General features: G+C 42.5%; 2 protein-coding genes across 7 annotated transcripts in view; one reads left to right on the top strand and one right to left on the bottom strand.

The window, feature by feature from the left end:
* Rassf (Ras association family member) overlaps positions 1-23266 on the bottom strand; it is a 459381-nt gene that overhangs the window by 383352 nt on the left and 52763 nt on the right. The window lies entirely within an intron of this gene.
* The window catches only part of Mamo (zinc finger protein 628-like), an 81222-nt gene that overhangs the window by 35215 nt on the left and 22741 nt on the right, over positions 1-23266 (top strand). Inside the window, exons 4-5 of one of the 6 annotated variants that reach the window (XR_013103112.1) lie at positions 1789-3491; positions 3526-4003. The exons of 4 other annotated variants lie outside the window; for them this stretch is intronic. Coding sequence is in view for 1 of the 2 variants with exons in the window: in XM_076910694.1 (XP_076766809.1) it covers positions 1789-2382 (594 nt within the window). In the remaining variant the exon portion in view is untranslated. Of the gene's footprint in view, positions 1-1788; positions 3495-3525; positions 4004-23266 lie in introns of those variants that run through there. One more of the 6 variants, XM_076910694.1, reaches the window with a different exon arrangement.

Below are 23266 nucleotides of genomic sequence, written 5' to 3'. Positions count from 1 at the left end.
CATATATATACACAATCGTTAGATATATGTACTGACATCGTATGCAGCTAACATATATATATCCTCACGTTTGACATACATATATATATATATATATATACATACTTATTTATATCTATCGTTATTACGTATATACAAATTATATTTGACATTCATTATATTATTACCATTTGTTACTTTGTAATATCTGTATCTCGATTTTGTCGTTTTTATTTTCCTTTTTTTGGATTGAGTGCGACGCCGTTTGCCGGCGGCGAGCGATATTTTACGCCGCGGTGGCCATCTTGGCCGCGGTTATTACCAGTATGATATACATATAGCAATGGGAGGAAATAAACGAACGAAAAAGTCAAAGGGGGAAGGAAAATCGGAGGAGGGACGAGGGGGCGGGTGGACTCTGTTGTTTCTTGAGCGAGGCTGTGGGGGTTGCCGTGGGCCCGTACATGCGTCACCCGTCATTCCGGACCGACACCTACAACGCGTCTATATATATATAGACACGTATAACAGAGCAAAAAAAAAGAAAAGAGAAAAAAAACAACCCCGTATACGTGTGTGTATATATAAAACGCGTTCATTAGACGCTGTTCTTTCCAAACACACACAAGTTCAGACAGTTCCCTTGTCATTATACGTTATGGTATTTCTGGGGTGCGCGTCGTGCCAAACAAAAATGAGCGTCAACTTCTTGTGCTACCGTCTTACATGCCGACGAGAGGAATCATTTTCTCGTCAGGCCAGGGCCTTCTATTTTTTTTTTTTATTTTTATTTTTATTTTTTTATTTTTACTTTTTTTTTTATTCCCACCGAACGGGAGGAGCCGACGATGATACAGAGGAGGAAGGAAAGAGAAAGAGGATAGAACCTCGCGTACACGCGTAACATCCGGTCATGCTGAAAACGCGCTTTTTACAAGTAGCGATCTCTCGCGAAGACAAGCCTTGCCTGTTCTATATCTTTGTTTATATTTTTTTTCTCTCTCTTTCTTTTTTTTTTGGTTTGGTTAATTTCAACCGACTAGCGGCGATAGAGAGAAACGTGCGGCCAAAAGAAGTAGTTAAAAGCGAGAGAGCAAAGAGTGTACGCGAATGGCAAACGGGAAGAGAGAAGGAGAGAGACGAGAGAGAAAAGAACGTAGAGAACAGAGACGATAGAGAGAAAGAGAGACACGGTTTTCACGCCAATTGAAGCCCGCCGCGTCGCGGTTCCGTGCGAGTCGAGTAGCGTCGAAACGAGCGATTTGTCGCGGTGAAGTAGCGAGACCGCGTATGTAGCATCCACGTATCATAAGTGACGGAGAAAGAGAAAGAAAGAGGGAGAGGAATCTCTTTTCTGCTTGGATCACGATCACTTCAAAGTCAATGAAAAAAAAACCAAAAAAAAAAAAGAAAAAGGAACAAAGCAAAAAGAAAAAAAAAACGGAAACTTTGCAAACAAAGATAGATGAATAGATAAAGTAGATAGATAAATAGATAGATACATAGTTAAATAGATGATTAGATAGATGCTAAAGAAGAGAAGAGAGTAAGAGAGAGAGAGAGAGAAAGAGAAAAATAGAGAGAAAGAGATGGAATGAGAGCGAATTGAAAGAAAGATAGCCAGAGAAACAGAGAGAGAGAGAGAGAGAAAGAGAGAGTGAAATACCGCGCGACAGAGAGAGAGAGAAAGAGAGAGAGCGAGAGAGAGAGAGAGAGAGCGAGAGAGCGAGATGCGTATTAACTGTGGGGGTGCTACGGACGAGCTAAAGGGAAGACAAGAAGTTGATGTTCTTGTTTGTTTGGTTGCAGGAGTTGATGGGTGTGGATGAGCGGATGTTTGCGTGCATGTACTGCGGTGCCTCGTTCCTCCACCAGAGCAAGCTGGCGCGGCACATCCTCTCGCACAGCCTCGAGTCGCTCAAGTACCGTGAGCAGGCGGCCCACCTGCAGCTGCAGGCTCAGCTGGGCCTCGAACCCGGTATGCACCTGCCGCCAGAGGCCCACTACCCCACCGCAGGTACGATCGAGCCGATGGATCTCGAGCTCGCGGCCCACTCGGACCCGACCTCCGGCGTCGTCCTCTGCAAGTTCTGCGGCAAGTCCTTCCCGGACGTCGGCTCTCTGATAGCCCACCTACCGGCCCATACCGGCGACAGGCCGTTCAAATGCGAGTTCTGTGGCAAGGCGTTCAAGCTACGCCACCACATGAAGGACCATTGCCGCGTGCACACCGGCGAGCGGCCGTTCCGTTGCACCCTATGCGGCAAGACCTTCTCGAGGTCGACGATACTGAAGGCCCACGAAAAGACACATTATCCGAAGTATGTGCGCAAGTTCCTGTCCCCGAGCCCCGTGGACCCCTCCGAGGAAGAGGCCCCGCCACCGCCGCCGCCGCATCATTGAGTTCGCCTTAGGCCGTTCAACTACCGCCACGTTCACCGCTGCCGGAGGGAGAGCCGCCGATCGACGACACGCATTATTCCACCGCGTCGTTTCCGTTTACCCACGTCTAGATCTCGCACAGCGGACGCGATCGACGCAGGGATCGCCGCGAGAACGGCGAAAGATTCCACGGAGAGGAGGCTGATCATGGGTTCGACGCTGTGCTGGAGAATCGACGCGGTCGCCTGTGTGACACGGGGTACGCGGTTGGACGAGGGAAACGGGAACACAGAGACGAGCAGCAGTTCTACTACTAGCGGTGCCTCATTCTCATTCGTTCGTTGTTTCTCGCATTTCTTTCGTTACTACTTGTCCCTGCTACTACTACTACTACTACTACTACTACTATTACTACTACTACTACTACTACTACTACTACTACTACTACTATTACTACTACTACTACTACTACTACTACTACCACTACTACTACTATTACTACTACTACTACTACTACTACTACTACTACTACTACTACTACTACTACCACTATCACCACCACTACCACTACCACCACCACCACCACCACTACTACTGTTTCCTCTTCTGATTATCGTCTGTTATTATCGTGTCCTTCTCTCGACGCACCAGGTTCCGTCGTTCAGCCCGCTGCTCGTCATTTCAAACGGCCGAGAAACGCTCGTGCGCCGCCTCCTCCGTCGCTGTGTCACCGGGCGCTCGATCACTCGTCACCCCACGATCGTTTCTCCCTGTTATCGTTCCTGGTCTCTCCTGTCTTTTCGTTCGTCTCCACGGAGGGTGTACCACGACACCTCGCGTTCATCGATCCCCACTGAGCGACGAGGCAAAAAGCCGGCGGTGTTTCTAGTTAGTCCTGTGATTTTGGTTAGGATGGTTGGTAAACGCGTGTTCAGAGGGAGGGACACGTTAAAACGAGCTCCCTCGTTTAATCAGTGCTTTAAGACGAAACGTTTAGCTTATATATACACGTATATATACATATATATGTATATTTACATACGTATACATATATATACATATATAGAGATAAATTATTGAAGGTATATATATATATATTATATATATGTGAGTGAGATGGGGAGAAAGAGGTGAGAGAAGAAAGAAAGCGAGAGAGAGAGAGAGAGAGAAAGAGACAGACAGAGAGAGAGAGAGCGAGAGAGAGCGCGTGAAAGATAGAGAGTGACAGAGATCGAGAGAACGGAAGAGCGAGAGAACGTGAGAGAGAAAGGAAGGGGTGAGAAGAAAGGGAAGAGTTTTGAGAGAGGACGAGTAACGAAGATGATGTTGGCGAAGACAAACGATCCGGTTTCCGATCGGGATCAATTTTTACGCGAGATACGACGAAACGGTGACAGTGAGACGCGCGTGAACCGCGCGAAGGGTTGAAACGGAGAGCGTGGGGCTTAGTGGAAAGGCAGAGGGCGAATGGAGAGAAATTTGGAGCCGCCACGGTTGGTGCTTTTAAGAGATTTTGATAAAATGCTGTGAATATTATATTGATTACGATTAACTATAAACTATTGTAATAATGTAATAACGTTGTACGATGTACGATGAGACTGTTGTTGATACGATTGAGAATATTTTATACAATTGACAGGGGGTGGACGGGGAGGGGCTGGGGAGGGGGGGGTAGGGAGGGAGGGAGGATCGGGATTCGCGACGATTACGATCTCGACGGAGAGTGGCACGGCCGCGAGGGGTTTGGCAGGGGTTTTGGGTAACGCGGGGGTTGCCAGAGGGTGCTGAAACGTCCGCCGCGGCAGAATTCGATTCGTACCGCGTTCACGGACGTTCGACGCGGTTAATTAACCAGACGAGATCCTTCTTAGCAGCGTCGCTGCCGATCGAGTCGCTTCACGAGTGCGCCGGCGTCGTCAATCCCTCCAACTGTTTCTCTCCCTCGCGCGTTCGTTTCGTTCACCCCTTTCGATGCTGGCGATGGTACCGCTTCGCCGTCGTCCTCTTCCTACCGAACCTCGCGCGGACGATGCTCGACGAGGCGAATCATGGACGTACGCGTTCACCTAATTAACGTTCCCACACACGGAGCCTCGCGAGTCCTCTCTTCCGAGGCAATCTCGCGGAACATCCCGTGGACGAAGTTCACAGTCGAACGCGTGAGATCGTTGCGCCAACGGACGCGACTCGTTGGCGAACAACGATCGAACGTCGCTCGCGAACGATCCCACGGTTGTTCTCGTAATTTTTTACAAATATACGCGCGGGAAGTTTCAACTAATTTCTGGCGAATAGGGTGTCGGAAGCGCGCGTCGAGGGCGCGGAAGATCGACGCGACTTCTTCTTCGAACCTTCCCTTCCGTCGAGGTCGAGAGTGCTCGGCCAGTCTCTGCTGTTTCGCCCTCTTCGTTGCGAGAACTCGCGCAAGAACCAAAAAAGTGGTAGCCATCGTTCGGTAGGCGAATCGATCCTCGAGAGACATCCACTCGAGGGGGAAACGAATCGTGGTTGTCGTCCACGTGGTTCGTGGGTTCCCTTCTAACGATAAGACGTCGAATGCGTAGGTTCGTAAGTGGTGCAATAAGAGAAACGTACGGTGCAATAGGAGGAGACGTAAGAAGATTTTCGGGGACTCGTTCGTTGGTCTCGTTTCTGGACCGTTTCTGTCCACGACGGTGAGCGAAATTTCTACCTTCCTCCGAAGAAAAGGAGAAGCGAACGCGACGCCATCGCGCGCGCAGGCACGTCCAAGAGAAACCGGCGAGGTTTATCTCGTAAGCAGGATGCGTTCCGTGTAATCGTGGATCGGCGCGAGGAAGACTCGAGGTATGAGAAGCAGAGACAATTTAATTACGTAGATCATTGGAATTTGTTGCAACTCTTAGAACACCTATTTGCTAGAATACCTGTGTTTGTTTTGGTAGCCATTAACAATTTTCTTTACAGGGGCACATATCGTGGACAGTAAAAATTTACATTACGTTCCGTTGAATTGCAAATCTACTTTCCATTTCCATAACTTTTCAATCACTATGCACAGTAGTGGGCTAAAGTCTTCGACCATTCGCGTTACTGTTTTTCTTTTTCTATCAACGATTAAATGCATCGTTGAATGCTATCTGATCTCAACAAATATTGCCTTTCGTATTGCATTAGTCATTTTAACAAGTTCATGGATTTTTTAAAAATTCCAAAATAAAGAAAATCTCCATTCGAATAACGTATTAAATATTTATGAAAGTATTTAGAACTGAAAACATGTGAAAAGTATTAAATGGTAATTAACGAAGGTATTAAAAAGTTATTTAACTGCGTTTTCGAGGACAGTGTGTTCTTGCTATTTTTCGTGGAGAAAGCAAGAAGAAGTTACGCAAGATATTAATTAATCTAAATGAATTAGTATCTCTTAGCGTAATACGTGTACAAAATTTGAAAATTAATAGTTACTTTTTAAAATTCGATAAAAAAAATCGCATAAATAGCGTCCATCAGTCGCATATGAAGTAACAAGACGTTTCCTTGACAATGTCAGAGACTTTTGCACATTATTGTACGTAACTTTTATCTTAATGACACGAATCGTTTGGCTCCTTAAATAGTCATTAAAAAATTGTAATTTCTTGCAAGTTCAGTAGCGGTTTCGTACGTTCGTAACGCAGAAAAATGTCAATACGCTGGGTTTGGAGAAGGTGTTAACGCTTCCGCAGAAATTATGCAGTCTGGGAACAGGTTTGCAACTCGAAACGAACTAATTATCATCAATTTGAATGTTTATCACGTCGAAAAATAAAGGTTGAATGAAACGACCGCGAGTTTTAATAAGTGTCGCGATCGAGGATCGCGAGGGTGCACAGAGGGGCAAGAAATCGTTAGCTCGCGTCTCGGAATTCCGTCGAATTTCCAAAAAACAAACTCGTCGCGTGCCTAACAGAAAAAGTACGCGTGCTTTATCCTGATTTCCGCGAAAGAATTTCGTCCCACGGATCGAAACATCTCGCAACCACTTTTACGCCGTTACCCGTTCCGATGCGAACTCGCGTCGCCATTTTTTCCCTTTTCTCCACTTTCGCAACGTTAGCCGAAAAATATTGTGCCCCGGATATCGGTGTCATAATCCGCGACGGAAACATTCTGCGGTGTGGTAACCCGAGGCGCGTTTCCCAACGACCGTGACTAACAAACGGCATCTCTCCCCTCTCGATCCGAGAAGAGACGAAAAAAAAAAAAGAAAAGAAATAAAAGAAAAATGGAACAACGCGAAAGGAAATTGTCCGGTTCCGAAAAAGTCCTCCTGGATTCGTATTCTCTGCCCCCAGCGCGCGTGCGTGCGTATATTCTGCATACGTTTAATGCTCACGTGAAACGAGTCGCGCGTGTTGCACTTTGGCCGTTGCAATGCACGATGACCTCGCATTTCTCATGAGCGTTTGTGTGATACGAGAACCAGTATTCGAGCCGCTTACTTTTGTTTTCCTATTAGTTTAGATAAGGTAATTAGGGTGTACGCGCGTGTTGAAACGTAGCCGCGAGGGATCGCGGCGCGATTCCGGTGGATCGGTGGAATTCGCGGTGGGCGAGCCCCAGGGATCACCTGGGGAGCTCGTTGTTCGACGAAACGTCCGAGCCGAAGTTCGCGCTGATTTATTTATTTCATTTCTTCTTTCTTTTATATTTTGTTCGCGCTATTTTTTATGTTCTTTCTCTTCTACCTTGTTTTTCGTTTTTTTTTTTTGGAGGGGTTGTCAGTGGGGTGGAGGGATCTACCCGCGTGAAACGCGGAAAGAGAAACGCTCGCGCAGATACGATAACGATAGTTTACGAGCGCGTCGATAATGCTCGGCTACGTTATCTGGCGTTCTTCTTACGTTTAATCGCGGGTACCATTTTTGCAGCGAATTTGCCCGGACAATTATGCTTTTCCGCGAACCGCAGCGGTTTTCCGGCATGTGACGGGCGCTCACGATGCAGGATAAGCTGCCGATTTCGAGTGTTTAGAGTATGTAATGTAAACGGCGGTGGCTTTATTTTTAAGTCGGCTTCTTTTTTAGACCAGTCACGTAGCTGGGATATTTATAATCTATGGATTATAAATATACTTTGCACCTTTGCTTCTTCATGAGCATCGTTGCGGACAGTAACGTTCTTTCCTTTCTTGGATACGATTGATCATATTCTTTTATTCAAATCTATTATCTTCTTCGTATGCATGATTTCTTCTTTAACTAGCTTTGAACTTTTTCACGATATCTTTAGTCTAAGTGGAAGCAACCGGTGTATAATTGACAAATATCGCCAGTATATTAACAATATCATTTTTAACTCTGTGAAACTCCAAGAAATCATATTCTAAGGGCCTCCAGTGGTGGCCAGATAGACAAACATCGAAATCTCTACCCTTATTCAGATCCTAGCTAATCAGTCGTTCATTTGATCTCTCATTCGAAGAGCCACGTTCGTGTCAGAGCTTTTGTTCTTTTGGATATCTCACTGCTCGAGTGTCCCCTGTTTTCTATATCAGACACAATCTTCGAAGCGACACCACAGGTTACTCTGACATAAGAACCGACGACATCGTCGCTTACTCGAGCGCTCGAGCTCAAGTCCAAACATCCGAATAGATCCACACTCGAAGAGCAGGCTTGATTTACATGTACACGAGACGTCCATCCGGCTAGCGAGTGGTCTACTTGGCAACGACTGTAAATCAAGGGGGTTTTCATCGAAACGTCCGTTTCGATCGTTCGACGTTCGAAACGCGATTGCGGTCGCCGCAGTCGCGCACCCTGCACAGGACTAGCCACCCACCCTTCCACCACGGTTTCTCGGGCGCATTGTATATTTAGTAGCCGGCTGCTTTCCTCCCTCCGTTCGCTTCAACCTCCTCGCGAGGGACCCTCGCGAACCAAGTCGCTGAAAATCGATCGATCCGTGAAATATTCATCGCGTTACACGCAGAGGCCCGCGGCTCTACCGAAGGAATCGCATCGATTAATCGATAGGCGATGCCGTCGCGAGCGATTTCGGTCCCGTCGTGGACGAGACGTGAATATTAATCGGACACCGGGCTCAGCCCGTCCTCGCTGCGGTTTACGAAAAGGATCAAAAGTTAATGCGTTTCGTTTCGATCGTCCGCCGTCGCACCCACCCCTCCAACCACCGGTTCTGTTTCACCCTTTGCTCGGAACTGTTTACAGAATCGGGGAATCGCGGGGTTCGATGAGACAGGGCATTTCTTCTCTTCCAAGAACGAGATAAGTCCTACGCGATGGATAGAATTGTAGTGGAGGAACGTTATTGTTTTATGTTCAGTCGAATCGGTTTCTTTAATCGCGAAATTTAATTTTATTTCAAACTTTTTGTGAGTTCCTTAATTTTTATTCTTATGGTTGAACTCGAAATGAATAATTGTTGTGAGAATAGCAGGGTGTAATGGGTATATTCGATTTATTATAAATTTTTTATACTATCATCGTTCTAATCAATTTTTTAGTCTGTCGATTTCCTTATTTTCTGGACTTGATTTTGTTCTTCAGATTGCTGCGAACGCTTCAGTTATGAAACATAAGCTTCGTTTACTTCAGGTTACTGCAAACGCTTCCTTTATGAAAATTCTAAAACTTATATTTTCCTTTTAATTGACAAATTAGAGTATTGGGGTAATTAATACGCATAACACGATATAGGTACTTAAAAATCGTCATACCATAGGAAACTGAGAATAGAAAACGATACAAGGAACAGGGTTTGGTTACACAAACTAAAATTCGTTTTAAACAGTTGAGCAAATGAAAACGTAGATACTTGTGTCAACCTCTTGTAGATGTGCACAGTGTTTCAACTCTCGATTTAGAAATGATTTACTTTCAAAATTGCCTGAGTAACGTGTCCTCGACTTTTCTTCGCAGAATTATAACTGGTCTCAATATTACCCACAATCAGTAAAAAAAGAACGCATTCGTTGCATTCTGCGAACTTCTGTTCCAAACGAAATTTCATGTATCAATTTAACTCGTTTCACGGAAATTCATCAGAGCCACGCGCGCCCAGATAATACCGCGGAATTACGTATTTATCGGACTAGCACCCTTCGAGGAATAAATTTCGCGTAATTTAGCGAATTAAACCGTAATAACGATCGAAAGATCAATAATTGTTTCTAGATCAGAACGAACAGATACACGTTTGCCATGGATTTACGAATCACTCGAATCGCGGCTTCCCGTCAGCAACATTTCGATTTATTTGTAATTTCCCCAGTATTACTTCGGCTGTTCAAGTATTTAATCGACCCACGCGAGCAACAATTTTCCTTCAATGAAAGCACCAGTTTCGCGTCTTTTTATAATTCACTACTGCTAAATCGACGATCCTCAATGAATCACTCGGCGGAACTCGCAGCTGAATCTTTCCAAACGCTAAACGTTTCATCCCCCTCACGACGACACGATGAATACACAATTTGATCAATTATAGAGATCGATAATTAAATGCAAACTTTTTATCAAATTATTTTCAAGCTGAATATTCTCAATTCTTACAAACTTATTTGAACGAGAGTCGACTTTAATTCAATTGAATATTTTATAAGTTTACGTAGGTTTGCGTAACGGTGGATACGTACTGGCACGTACTTAATTCTTTCTTTAACAAACCGAGACAAATTGTATCAGAAAATTTTTACATTCACAATCAAGTGTTACGTTACTCGTAAATTTCGAGGAGATCGTTCGATCGTTGAGAAATATAACGTTAACGGGAATAAATAACATTCAGTTTGCCGTCTCATTGGAGGAATGAATTTCGTATTCATAATATCGTCGCGAGAGGAACAATTTCATCGAACTGAAATTTCATACGCAAACCTTGTTGCGTGACTATTTTAACCGTTAATAAGTCAAAGAATTCCCACTGAACAGCAATGGAGACACATAATTCTCGGAATTATGACCGGTCAACGTTCCATCGCGTTATTGCCGTTGAAATGGTCTCTTTTCGTATCTGTATTGTCACGTAAGTCCACGGGTAATGGCGTTTGAACGGTTCGCTCGCTCTCACCTCGCGCATTTTCCACGAATTCCGATCGCTTTGATAAGCCGAATCGACGTTTAAACCGTGCGTGATTCTGCGTTTAATCGAGCTTTAATTTTCGACGCGACGAGGCACTCGCCTCGCACCCCCTCGAATCAATCGAACTCAATCTACTCGAACGCGATGTCGAAGACAATTAGACCGCGTTGCACAGAAAGGAATCGAACGGCGAAAATAAAAATTTTCGGTACGACTGTCAATCATCTCTGCACGCTCTAATGCATTCTAATCGACTCGCTCGAGTCGATCCTTACGTTCTGCGAGGAACATAGAATATCGCAAATTTTTATTTCCAATTTTCTGCTCCATCATTTTACATAAAATAATCCATGAAGATCGAATAGAAGACAGCGCGTAAGATTTATTTGAGAAGTGGATATTGTTTCAAAACGCGATTACAATAACCGTGCAATGTCTTCTCGAGAAAGATACAGCTTTAGCAACAGAAACGTTCTAATCCACGGTGAACAGAAACGAAGCCACGCGTTTAAACCAGATTTCCGCGCAAGGATCATCGTTTGCAACAATGCGCCGATTTAACAGCACGAATATTAATGGTACCAGTTTGCGTTTCCACGGTTGTCAATAACCGGCGGCGGATCCAACATGGCGTTAACTGCTATGCGTCATTTTGGTCTACAGACTCGAACATAACCTCAACTATTACCATCGTTGCCATTATCTTTCCCGTTTCTGGTTTCCCAACAACAGAACTCGCGATTACGCGAGCGTTTAATGTTATTCAGAAAAATCGTTTGCAACTTTCTGTTCGACTAGCCATCCTCCTTGTCATCGACCGCCACCGGAAGCTAAACAAGCCATCCAATGGCGTCGAGACTGTCCAAGTCTAAGGAAACTCCACTTTGCCAACGCGCTCGTTAGACATGCCAGTTGCGCGATAACCGTAGAATTGGCACGCTGGTTGAACGTATCTCAAATGTAACAAAATCGCGGCTAGACAAGTTGGCAACGACGATCTTCGCGCGTGGAAATCTCGCGTCACTCGACTCGGCTTTAACTCGATGACGAAAAAACGGTTGAACCAACTCGGCTCGACGCGACGGAATCGTTCGATCGTACCAGACGAAAGCAAGACAGAGAAAGACAGAGAGAGAGAGAGAGGGAGAGAAAGATCTGTCTTGGCGATGACAGACAGCCGATTCGTAGGAGCGGAATCGTTATCCGGGCAGCGAGGCGATTGCCGCGGAAAAATCGCAATTAACGAGGAGAGACGGCCGTTACGAGAGTAACCTTGCAATCGTAAAGGTCTAAAAATATAATGAACGCACGGAAAACTGCATAATGCATCGACCCAACTGCGCTACGTTATCACGCTCGCGAGTCGAGCGGGCATGCATGCATGCATGCATGTATACGCCGTGCACGTCACGACAGATAAATCGTAAATTGGACAGTGACGCTCAATTTTGCGTACGAACCGCCGCTACTTTCCCGCGATTTCGCCCGCGATAGGAAGTCGTCGCATCGCCAACGATCGAAGGCGCAGATTTTTCCGTTCATCTTTCAACGATCCCATCCCCCGCGCGTCTCTTCGATCGATTCTTCTGGGAGGGAAGTTCGCGCGTTCGCGAAGATCGTTACGCGTTTGGAAATAAATTCGATCGCGGAACGAGTGGCGTGAGCAATCGAGCTTAATTATTCCAACTAATTACAGACACACTCGGGTACGTGTTGTTTGCATACAACTGAATCTTTGGGTAACCGAATGCCTCTGTTTTCAAACGTCCCTTTCGACCAGTCTGTTTTTCATCCAAAGTGATTGTTTCCAGATGTTTTTGCAAATGCTCAAAGGAAATACCTTCGAAGAGGAAATTAGCAATTTTTACTTTTGAATAAAAATTTGTATTCTCTCTTGAGTGGATGCTCAGAATTCATAAAGCTCTAGTGGCGTTTGCTGTAAATGCTGATTTTTTAAATTACGTAATTATCGCAGCAAGTGAGCGAATTGAGAAAATTGCCAATTTTGATGCAGAGTTACGACGGTCTTTTAAATGTTAAGAGGTTACTCTCCATTCTCGAGGATCCCTGGTGACAATCGTTGTAGAGTTGACGAGAAAGCGGCCTGTTTTCCAATTTATGTGCAACTCTTAATGAAATATCATTTCGCTAATTGCATTCCCAAGTAATTTATTTTCGTAAATTCGTTTGTATCTGAACAACATTCTTCTGTTTTTTTTACATGTGTTTGACTTTGATTTCGAAGAACTCAATTCAGTTTAATAATTGCAATAACCAACTGCAATAACTTCTTTAGAAATGCATTTTTCAAAGCTGGAGCACAAATAGTTTGTTCGTTTTAATTCCATTGGCAGAAAAAGAGTGAAAATACTAACCTATGCTTAAGTATGAAAAGAATAAAAAATTCCTAACTGTTTCTGCTCGATTCTTTCGGAGATTTTTACTTATAAATTGTCACTAGTGTTCGTTGAGAACAATTTTTACTCGGAACAGAAACTAATTGTCCCGTGTGCATGCGAGAAAAATAAGAAATCTTGAGCGCAAGGGGAAACGGATCGTGCGTTGTCAGACACACTTTACACTTCGCAGACGTTTCACATCTTCTCGTAGATAACTCTTTCGAAAATCATGGAGTGGAGGTTACTCCGCTATAAATTTCCTAGCTGCTTGATGTAAAATTCTTGAAAGCATATTTTCGTTACGGATCATAAAAAAGGAGCGTAAACTCTTCTCTGCTACATGATATGAAAATTTTACTGCGTACTACGCGAGTAGTGTTATCAGTTGTTGATCTCCGAGCAACTTAACTTCTTCGAGCTATTATTAATAAAATCTTCAATTATTATTAATCATTTTCCAATGAAATTGATGACAATTTTTTACGTTTCCATATGCCAACAAAAATTGCATTGCTGCGATGAAAGCTAACCAAAAACCAGGGTACGACAAATGAATCACGATACGTGTAACGAAGTATACCCAGTTCGAAGCGTTACAGCGTGGACAATCGTACACTGGCTCGTTAATTGCGATCCTCCAAAACGATGAGAGAAACGCAAGGACGTAAACGCGTGCGTGGATGTACGACTAACTAACCTGAAAAGAACGCGGACGATCGAACGTTTCCCGTGTTTCTCTAATTGTAAGAGGGTCACTCTCCTCTGCATCCTCTACTTTTCGTTCACCGTGGCACGTTCCATCTTCACAGACCCTCGACGACGTATCGTCTCCTCGTATTCAGTTCACAGTTCCTCTAACCATTCCACACTGGGGATGGTTAACACTCTAAAACTTGAACTCTCTTCGCATTTAAAAAAAAGCAAAAATTATAATCGACCTCAGTTAAATCTTAGTTTCACTCGAAAACGAACTCCAGCCTCTCACAGTGAAGCGCAACATGGTGCAACCAGGGTGCAAACATTTTACTCTATAATAAAATTCATTTAGCAAAGTAATTACTCTCTCGTACTATAAACTAAACGACTATAAAAAGAAACCAGTTTCGTATCAATTCATTTCATATATTATTTAACAGTTTGCAAGGGTTGAAGTAGAACCAGTGCACCCTATCAAGTCCAGAAAATCCTCGCGACGGTACAGAAAAATTGATATTAGACACAATTTCTTAACCATAGTTGAGAACTAATCGGAACCATCGAATCCCAAAAGTACTTTCACCAGTTTCACTCGAGCAGTGCCACTGAAACCTGCGCGGCGCGGAAACACCGCGTTCGCCAAACGGAAAGAGCGTACGAACCGTGCCCTATCCGGGCGTCGGTTCTGAGATCTGCCGCGACAAGCACGTTGTCGACGTCGTCGTCCTACTTAAACGCACGCACGGGCTGTTTCCCCTTGATGGGTGCACGGACACGTTCGAGGTCGCAATTACGTCGCGAAATGCGGAACAGCGATCGCCCTGTAAAGTGCAATCGAGAAGAGAATTAATGAACGCCGCACACCGCTGACGTAGAGTACAATCAATTAGTAAAGTTCCAATTAACGTGGGTTTTAGGTCATCCCAATGGCTGCCGCGCGCACCGGAATCGACTGATCGCGGCCTCGACGAGGCTCCCCCGCGGCCATTAAGACCTGCTACGGGGCTGGGAGCCTCCGCGTTTCGAATTTCGAACGTCCAAGCCACCCTCCATTGTCCCAGCTGTCATTTCCCCGTTCTTTCGTCTCTATCCAATCGCTTACACGCTAGTTCGTTCTTCTGCTGCTTCGTTCGAGCTCGTTTTGCGAGGAACGACACTTTTTTTTTATTTATAATACACGTTCTATCTAACTTGAGTAATTCGAGGTTGATAGCAATGTTTACGCTGTACTCGCTGCTTCGATGCGGATTCGAATGGTAAATTTGAGTTGATTGTAAGTCTTTTTCATTGGAAGAGTTTTGCTTGCGATCGTTTCTAAAATGGTGGATGGGGGTTGTAGAATTTGTATCCCTCGATGAGTGTTTATTGAGAGTAGGATTAGGATTAATTTGTGATTATTCAAATTGAGGATTCGCGTAAGATTATTTCAACGACAGATTCGTCGTTGATCAGTTTGCTTTGTTGTTAATTTATGTTACTTCCATATCAGAGGTAATGGTTATAATGAAAATTGTATAAATTTGTGTGATAGCGAGGAGGTGTTATATCAACTCGTTTAGCGTAGATTTAGGAATTAAATTCTACTGCTAGCTTTGTGATAATTTGTGAATTTAGATTCGAAAGAAGTGCAATAATTTCAACGTAACCACTCGTTGCGTAGTAGTATTCTATATTTTCCACGAGCATAATTTATATTTGTGGGGCTGCTTTCTTTTGCTTCGATTCAGGTTCTTCGTTTCCTTCGTCGAAGGGCATTTAACTTTCCGCCATTTTGGCTTTCCCGAGCGTTTCCGTTTCGCGACCGCGCCACCCCTTTCCTCTTCGCGATTCATCGCGGTAGATGGGAATCAAACGGTTCAAGGACGAGCTCTAACCGCGAACACCTTGTGACAACCACTCGATTTTCGATCTCATCTTCGTCAGCCGTCGTGAAACTGCACGTGCCTCGAATTCTATCGTATGCTGCTCCCTGTGTGCAGAGGATGCTCCAATATTTCGCGTAGAACATTTAAGGGATGATTTCTTAGGCGATTTCAAGAAACTCTTTCCTTCGCAAGAATATTAGTTTCGGTTCTTATCAATGAGTTATCAACAGAAAACACTGATCAATCGCAAAACGAGTTCAGTGACCGAACTTTGACGGTAGTGTTGGGCAATTGTTACAAACGAGTACAAACAAATCTGTTAGATCGATACAAGGCGACATAACGAATTGTTCACGTAGAGTGAACAAATCGAAAGTTTATTTTTTAGTCGAAATGGATAACAAATAACAAATAAATTCGATTCATTCGTCTTCGTTCATTTCTCGTTCGTGTTTAACGAATACCTAAATTAATTTTTCATCAACTCTGATTCCAAAGTCTCGTCGCATTTGCTCTACGCGTTCTGCGATCGATCAACACTTTTCTCGTCGACAAGACCGAAATTAATATCTCAACACCGAGGAAAGTAGCTAATAGTGCAATCGTTGCAAGAATCACTTTAAATATACAGCAACACACACTAAAGAAAGGCGACATAAGTATTCCTGGTGGATATCTTGATCCTGTTCCACTTAGACCTTGTTCATACTTACTTTGGAATCGTTCGCCGAAACCTGCTGCAAAAACGTGTAAAAGGAGAAGAAAGGTGAAGGAAACACTAGCGATTTCTATTCTTACTGTCTGATCCGCGGTGAAAGCTGGGTTGCTTTTTAACGAGAGAATTTCCGTAGAAGGTGGGCCGCTAGAGGGTAGAAAGCTTCGAATCGGCTCCAAACAGATCGTGGAATCGCGTCATCTCGATGGATCCCTTAGCTCTTAGTTCGACTTGAAGTTGCTCTCCAGTTTCCGTTCTGAAGTTCCTAAAGACTCGTTCTAACTCATTTGTGTATAATATATAGGCGATAGATTGTACTTACTAGAGTAACTAAATGTTAACGTCCTGACGTGTGTAGATAGCGCGTAAGTGATCGTTCGATACATATGTACATCAGGGGTCCACCACGGAGCCTGAAACATCGTTGAACATTAATCACGTAGAAGCGTCTCATTTCTTCTTTTATTTAATTTTACTTTCGCCCGTCCCTCTCGCACGTGTCCCTTATCGATGGAATTATTTAACGATCGCCTTTTCCAATTTTATCATCGTCGATTTCGACCAACATTATAAACTCTGTATCAAGTCATCGATATGTACATACATATACTATCTTCATTATTTGCGTTAAGTTATGCGATCAAATTTTTAAAAATTTATCGAAGAGTTAATATTGATACGGAAATTTCAGAGTTTTACGTGAAAATGTTAATTTATCGGTTCCTCCAACACTTTGAGCGTAACATTATTCAACAGATTTCGAGGTAAAAAGTTCAACGTACAAACGAACTGTACGTTTATCAGATTTGAAGCGAATTGATTCGACTCTTTGCTCTTCTTCGGGTAATATTTAATTACACGCGTAATAAAGGATCCGTTTGGTTTTCTAAATGGTAAAGGTCAGAGAAAAAGAGTCCATATCTCTTCTGATGCTTTTACAGAAAGGGTTAATCCACCCCACTTTACTTGTTTCTCGAAACGATTTACAATTCTGCAAACCGCTAAACAATTGGTGAACGATAAAACTAATCTGCTTGTCAGCGAGCTCAAAGTGTTAGAAGACCGAGAACGATCCGAACAGCAACTCTAATCGACGTATCACCACGCTTGTCCTATTCGTAGCAACGCGCGAGGGGTGCGTGAACCCTTTCCGTCCACGAACGTTGTGACACATTTTTAACTTAAGTTTACCTCGCGGGACATTGATCAGTACCTTTGGCGAAGGTTCTTGACTTGTACTTTCGTAGCGTTTTTTCTAGGATAAAAGTTCGTATTAGGATCGATTGTAAATAGGGGTTACGTAGCATATCTCGCCCGTATCTCTTGCCAGGTGGGTGTCACGTTGCAATACACACACATATCCGATAGATTTAATTCCTAATTAGAGTTCCTGTGAAGGCAGCTTAGCGTTCGTTAACGGTGCGGACTCTCTATCCCCTGTTTTTCCCGTGAACGCGCGACAAATCGGTTTTGCAGGCTATAGCGCGAGACACGAGTGGAGTCCTCCAACCCTATACCTCGTACCAACGACGCATCCGTTCGGTTTTCTGATCTTGTACGAGCGTCGATATCGTCTCCTTGCGTTTAATGCCTGTTCACAGCCAACACGAACTATCGCTGAACGAATACGTCGCTTCTAATCGCAGGTACGCGTCGAGCGTTCAGGGTTGGCCTCCAGCGAAGGGGTTCCTCGAGGAATCTTAACTCGCGTCTCGCGCTATAGCGAGAATCAACGTCGCTGGACACGAACCAGCCGAATCTCGACTAGTTTTCGTTCGAATCGTCGACGATCGTCCTGTTACGACGATCGTCCTGATTTACTGATTTCTAGTAAACGATTATTAAGAATGTTACGTGGTAGAGAATTATTAAGACGATTGGTGGATAATATTTGTTAGATTTATCAAGCGTATTGTGATTACGAGATTGGATATTTATTGAAAGTGTTATAATTGTACGGAGAAACATCATTCGACGAACGCGTGAAAGGATATCTGAGTACGTACGCGAGAACCGTGAGCGTACATACTGTATAGGGTAAACAGCTGCGATTCTAGGGGGTGAGTTTTCTTCTGCTGATTTTCCTTAACTATCATTTAGCGGATGGTATTGACAGTATTAAAAGAGTTACAAAGAGTTAAGTAATCCTGTCGTGGTTTATCCGACGAAAATACACGTACACACGTACACGCACACGTACACACACACATACACGCAGACACGCGAACGCGAATCGTAAGCTTGACGCGCGACACGAGCAAACACGCATAAGCATACTACACTGGTGACACGAATACACGCGTACACGATAGTAGGCATATAATGAACAAAAAAGAAAAAAGGATGCAATATATATTTATAGATATATGTACACGGATTATACAACACGACGACGCGTAATTGGCAAGCACTTTTTACGAAGTACAAGACGTTAATAGGATTTTATTAGTACCGACCGGATGTACGGGTGAGCCAGAGAATACGTGTGCACGCGCAACTGTGTAAGCGCATGAACGGAGAACCCGCGTGTATGACGAGGACGCGGTGAAATTATTTCGCGATATACGATTTCTGCGTGTAACCGATGAAGGATGATTTAATTAGTTGTTAGGGGAGAGACAGGAGTGAGAACAAGGGCGTCGCATGTACAATAATTATTTAGGTACCTATTACGTATTTATATATTTGCATATATATATATGTATATGTATATGCATATGTATATGTATACATACAGAGACAGACATGTGAAACCTATGAGCGATTAGCGCGGCTAATCGGTCTCGTTTTTCTTTTTTTTTTTCCGGACTAAAGTTCCTTGGTGGTAACGCGTTTGGTACGTGTCTCGAACCGAAGCCACTCCGATGTGATGACGGTGCTTTGTTTCTCTTTTAATTAGAACTATTAATTTTTATCATCATCCTTAAGCGGCATAGTTATGTTACTAGGATTTATTTTGTTATATTCTAACAATATTATTATTATTATTATTATTACTATTATTATTATTATTATTATTATTATTATTATTATTATTATTATTATTATTACTATTATTATTATTATTATTACTATTATTATTATTATTATTATTAATTGTTATTATTATTAATTATTATTATTATTATTATTATTCACGACATACTATTACGTTTACTTATACATACGTTATTAAAATATACGAATGCCTATTTTTAAACACGACGAATTTTTGTTAACTGTATTTTTCTTCGTATTTTGTTTGTTTTTTTCTTTTCTTCATTTCACGCTGAAACGTTTCCGTTCCTTCCTCCATCCGTCCCCTACCATTAGAATAGTTACACGTGGCAATGTTTATGAATTATCGCGAGGCATCCATTCTCGTTTGATCGTCGAGGATAGAACTGCGTTTGGCACAATTAAACGGTTAGTCATTATCGTATGTTAATAGACGGAGTTGGGAAGTTCGCGCGGTGCTACATCCACGATTCGATGCTTATTTAGAATTGTAAATGATCGTTACTTAAGGACCGCCGGAGTTACTGCTAGCTAGGCGTAAGGGTAAAATTAACTGCGATTAGTCAAAGGAGTCTAATTAGTGGAAACATTATTGTAATATAAATGAGAGAAGGAAACGTTGATTTTCTCCATCTACTATTGCATCACTGCGATACAGAGAAACGAATCACAGCATTGGAGCAAGTTGCACACCAGTTCGAACCATTCTGATCGCAATACGCGAAAAATAATAGCAACAAGTGAAATTATATCTAAAACCCAGATAACGCGTTTTCTCATCGAGCGATTGGCCTTTTTTTATTTTCCAACGAACAAAATCCGTCACCTCGCATACGAACACGTTTAGTTCTAAAGCTAAGTATTTTAAACCTGGCATTATTATATAAAAAGTGTCGCACAAAATGATTTATTATACAGTTATGAAACATTATACAATGTCTATTTGAATGAAAATATAACGACGAAACTATTTCAACCATACTATAAATTATCTTTACTACTTTTTGTTCGAGAGTAATTTAATTAGCATTTTCATTATTTCTTTCGATTTACGATTAAAAGAAAAACGACCAACGAGAAAAAGCGTACGCGGTGTTTCAATGCTCGTCGTCCGCAAGCCGTTCGTGCGAACCGCGCATCAACCATAGTCAACAGTTAATCGCTCTGATTAACTTTGCTTATCGTTTCGATAAATCTTGTTTAACACAAGTATTACAATTCGTTTGTCAGACGTAATAACACAGCTGGCGATTGATACCTCGCGTGAGATATAACTAGAATCGATATGATGAACAGGGGATGAACGGGGTGTGGGTGAAACCAGGGACAAGCCGTAAAATAATAACTGTCACGAAAGTTGAAAGTTCGAAAAATCGATTGGTACACTTTTCGACGAGAAACTCGCTCTTAAGAGATTTCTTATTGTATCGTGGGTACAGTCTAAACGTTGGGAATCGTGCGACGGTGAAAATGGAAATGTTAATGAAAAGTCTCGGAGGAAAGAAGAAATGGACGAAATTACACGAAGACGAGAACCATCCGCTCTTCGATTGAACGACGTTATCGCGTAATGATGTCATTTGCACTGAACTTCTGTCTCTTGCCTCTGGATCGCTCGTTCAATCCGCTCAATGAATTCTTAATTAGCGATCTCGCGTGACATTACAGATGTGCGAGTCGCAGACGCGCCAGGCGATGGATATCGTTTCATTTCGTTCAAGAAAGCGGTTCTTTCCGGTTTGAATAGAAAAAAATCTGCTTGTACCATCGCGATGTTTCATTTTTTAAAATCTTCGCGGTAAATCCAATTACGATGGGCGTTATGGAACCATGGGACGCAGGACGAATTCTGTCTCACGTGTCTGACGTGTGAAGAGATCCCACGCAGTTACTTTTAAGTTCCAAATGCTATTTCGTAATACGTGCAAAAAGGATTGATAGAAAATGTTGAACGAAGTCGATTTTGGGATAGAAAGTTTGAAAAAAGTCCGCGTTCGTCCCTCAATCGTCAGCCAACCAATAGTCCAACACGTTGCATCTATCATTAAGTTTCTTCATCTACTCTGAGTCGACTCGTTGGATGCGCTATTATAACGTTGTTGAAATCGTACTAATTTATGGTTGTCGAGAGGTAGATGTTATATACAAACGAGATCATCGATTAACGCGACAGTATTCAGAGTTTTGTGTTCAATATCTAGAATTATTTTCAACGGTTGATCAATTTCCTACGTACAGTATTATATAATTAACGTTATAAAAAGCTAGTCTCATATATTTAGCGTTCCGATTTATATTTTTAGGTGTATTGTTCATATTATTTATTTAAAATGTAGCTGTAAGTAAGAGAGTCATCGTTACAAGATTTGAATAATTTTATGTAGTGGTAATTTGAAAAGGAAAAATTCAGTATGCAATAATTTAAGTTATAGTTAACGTAGGAATATATCAGATTGTTTTCTTGCTCCTTTAATGAAGTATAATTAATATACACAGCTTAAACGTAATTTGTCATTAAGTAACCAAGCAAATTGTTATCGATTTTTTATCTTAGAAAATTGAAATAACTCGCGATTATTTTTCGAACTCATTCGAGACATGTTAGAATTTAAAATTAGTTGAATAGAAGTAAATTAGAACACCAATGCGGTCTGTTAGTTTAAATTTAAATGTCTACGATTCATATTATCGCGTCATTTCTTCCACGAAAAAAAGGAAAGAAAGAAAACGAATCACGCACAGTAATTTTCCTTTCGATCGTACGACAAATTTGTTCGCTATTGTTTATTATTATGGATTTTGACACGTAACTTCTAATTAGCGACGAGTTTGCAAACAATGTTTAACGTTTCGATTAAATCGTTTCGCTCGTGGAAACTTTTGAAAAATGCATCGATGCTTCGATTGAGCATCACTGACACGCATTGCCAATTAATCGCGTCACGATTGGCGCATACGAGAATATCGTGGATACGACATATCATTTTTTCCTTGGGCGACCACGAATTTTTACGTTGAACCACGCGACAGAAATTTTCCTGAACTTCTTCCACGATTTTCCGCCATTTTGTTGACTGAGGCTGGACAAACATCGCTCGACCGGGAAATTCCCATTTTAAGTCGCAACATACAACTACTGTACTCAAACGATTTTCTTTTTTAATATTATATTCAGAAACACGTCGTTCATTTCTACTATATAATTTATAAAAGAAAATTAATTTTAATTCATCCATTTTTAACTTAAAATAATATTGAAAGTTGTTCAGTATTTTTATTTAAATAGCCGTTTAAATCTTCGTTTAAATTCACCTCTCAATTTCTCGAATGAACAAAATTATTATTTTAATATTATTACCAGAAATCATCGACTGGCGTGTGAACCAAACTTCCTTCGATACTAATCAATTTTCAATTCACTCCAATAAAATGAACGCACGTTTTCTGAATACTATGAAAATAACTAAACGGTAGTTTTAAAAGTAAATCCAAGAAGGTTTCCAAAATTCCAACAGACTCAAAAAATCTACAACGTCCCGCGAATGCTTCAAAGTAATAGCCGATCGAGTAGAGTTCGCGTCCATGATGGCTTCGACGATGTTCCATCTTCGTTCTTGAAAAAATCGAAGTTCCTCAAAAATCCAAATTCGAGAAAAGCGAAAAAAAGCCAAGGAAAATCATTCCATCGATTCGTTCACATCGAAATAAAGAGATCTCTGTCGATCGGTTTCAAAGCAGGGAACCCAGACGCTTTTCTCGGACTCGATTAATCGTTGAACGCGGACTGACGTGACGGTCGAAGGGGTGGAGAGGGTTGGCGAGGGTGGAAGAGGGGAAGAAAAAAAGAAGAGACCACTTTAACGATTGCCGGCGCACTCAACCGACTGTAACATATATAAAGTAGGCTTTAATGATTAACGGGAAGAACGAGAGGAAGAGAAGGCAAAAAAGAAAAAAAAGGAAAAAAAAAGACACGCGCGGACACGCACACACGCTCGTACGGACACAGGCAGGAAACAAGTGGCATAAGCGTAATTTATGTACAGCACTTTATCGCAAACGCATAGGCGATGCATGTACGGTGATGATTACACGTAGAGGCGAGTTTAGAGGAGGGTACGCGTGGCCGTGAAAAATCGTGGACGCGTGGCACGTGGCCAGCC

This window comes from Xylocopa sonorina, chromosome 2, assembly GCF_050948175.1.
Source record: "Xylocopa sonorina isolate GNS202 chromosome 2, iyXylSono1_principal, whole genome shotgun sequence".
Lineage (NCBI taxonomy): Eukaryota > Metazoa > Arthropoda > Insecta > Hymenoptera > Apidae > Xylocopa > Xylocopa sonorina.
This window is presented reverse-complemented; position numbering and strand designations above follow the sequence as displayed.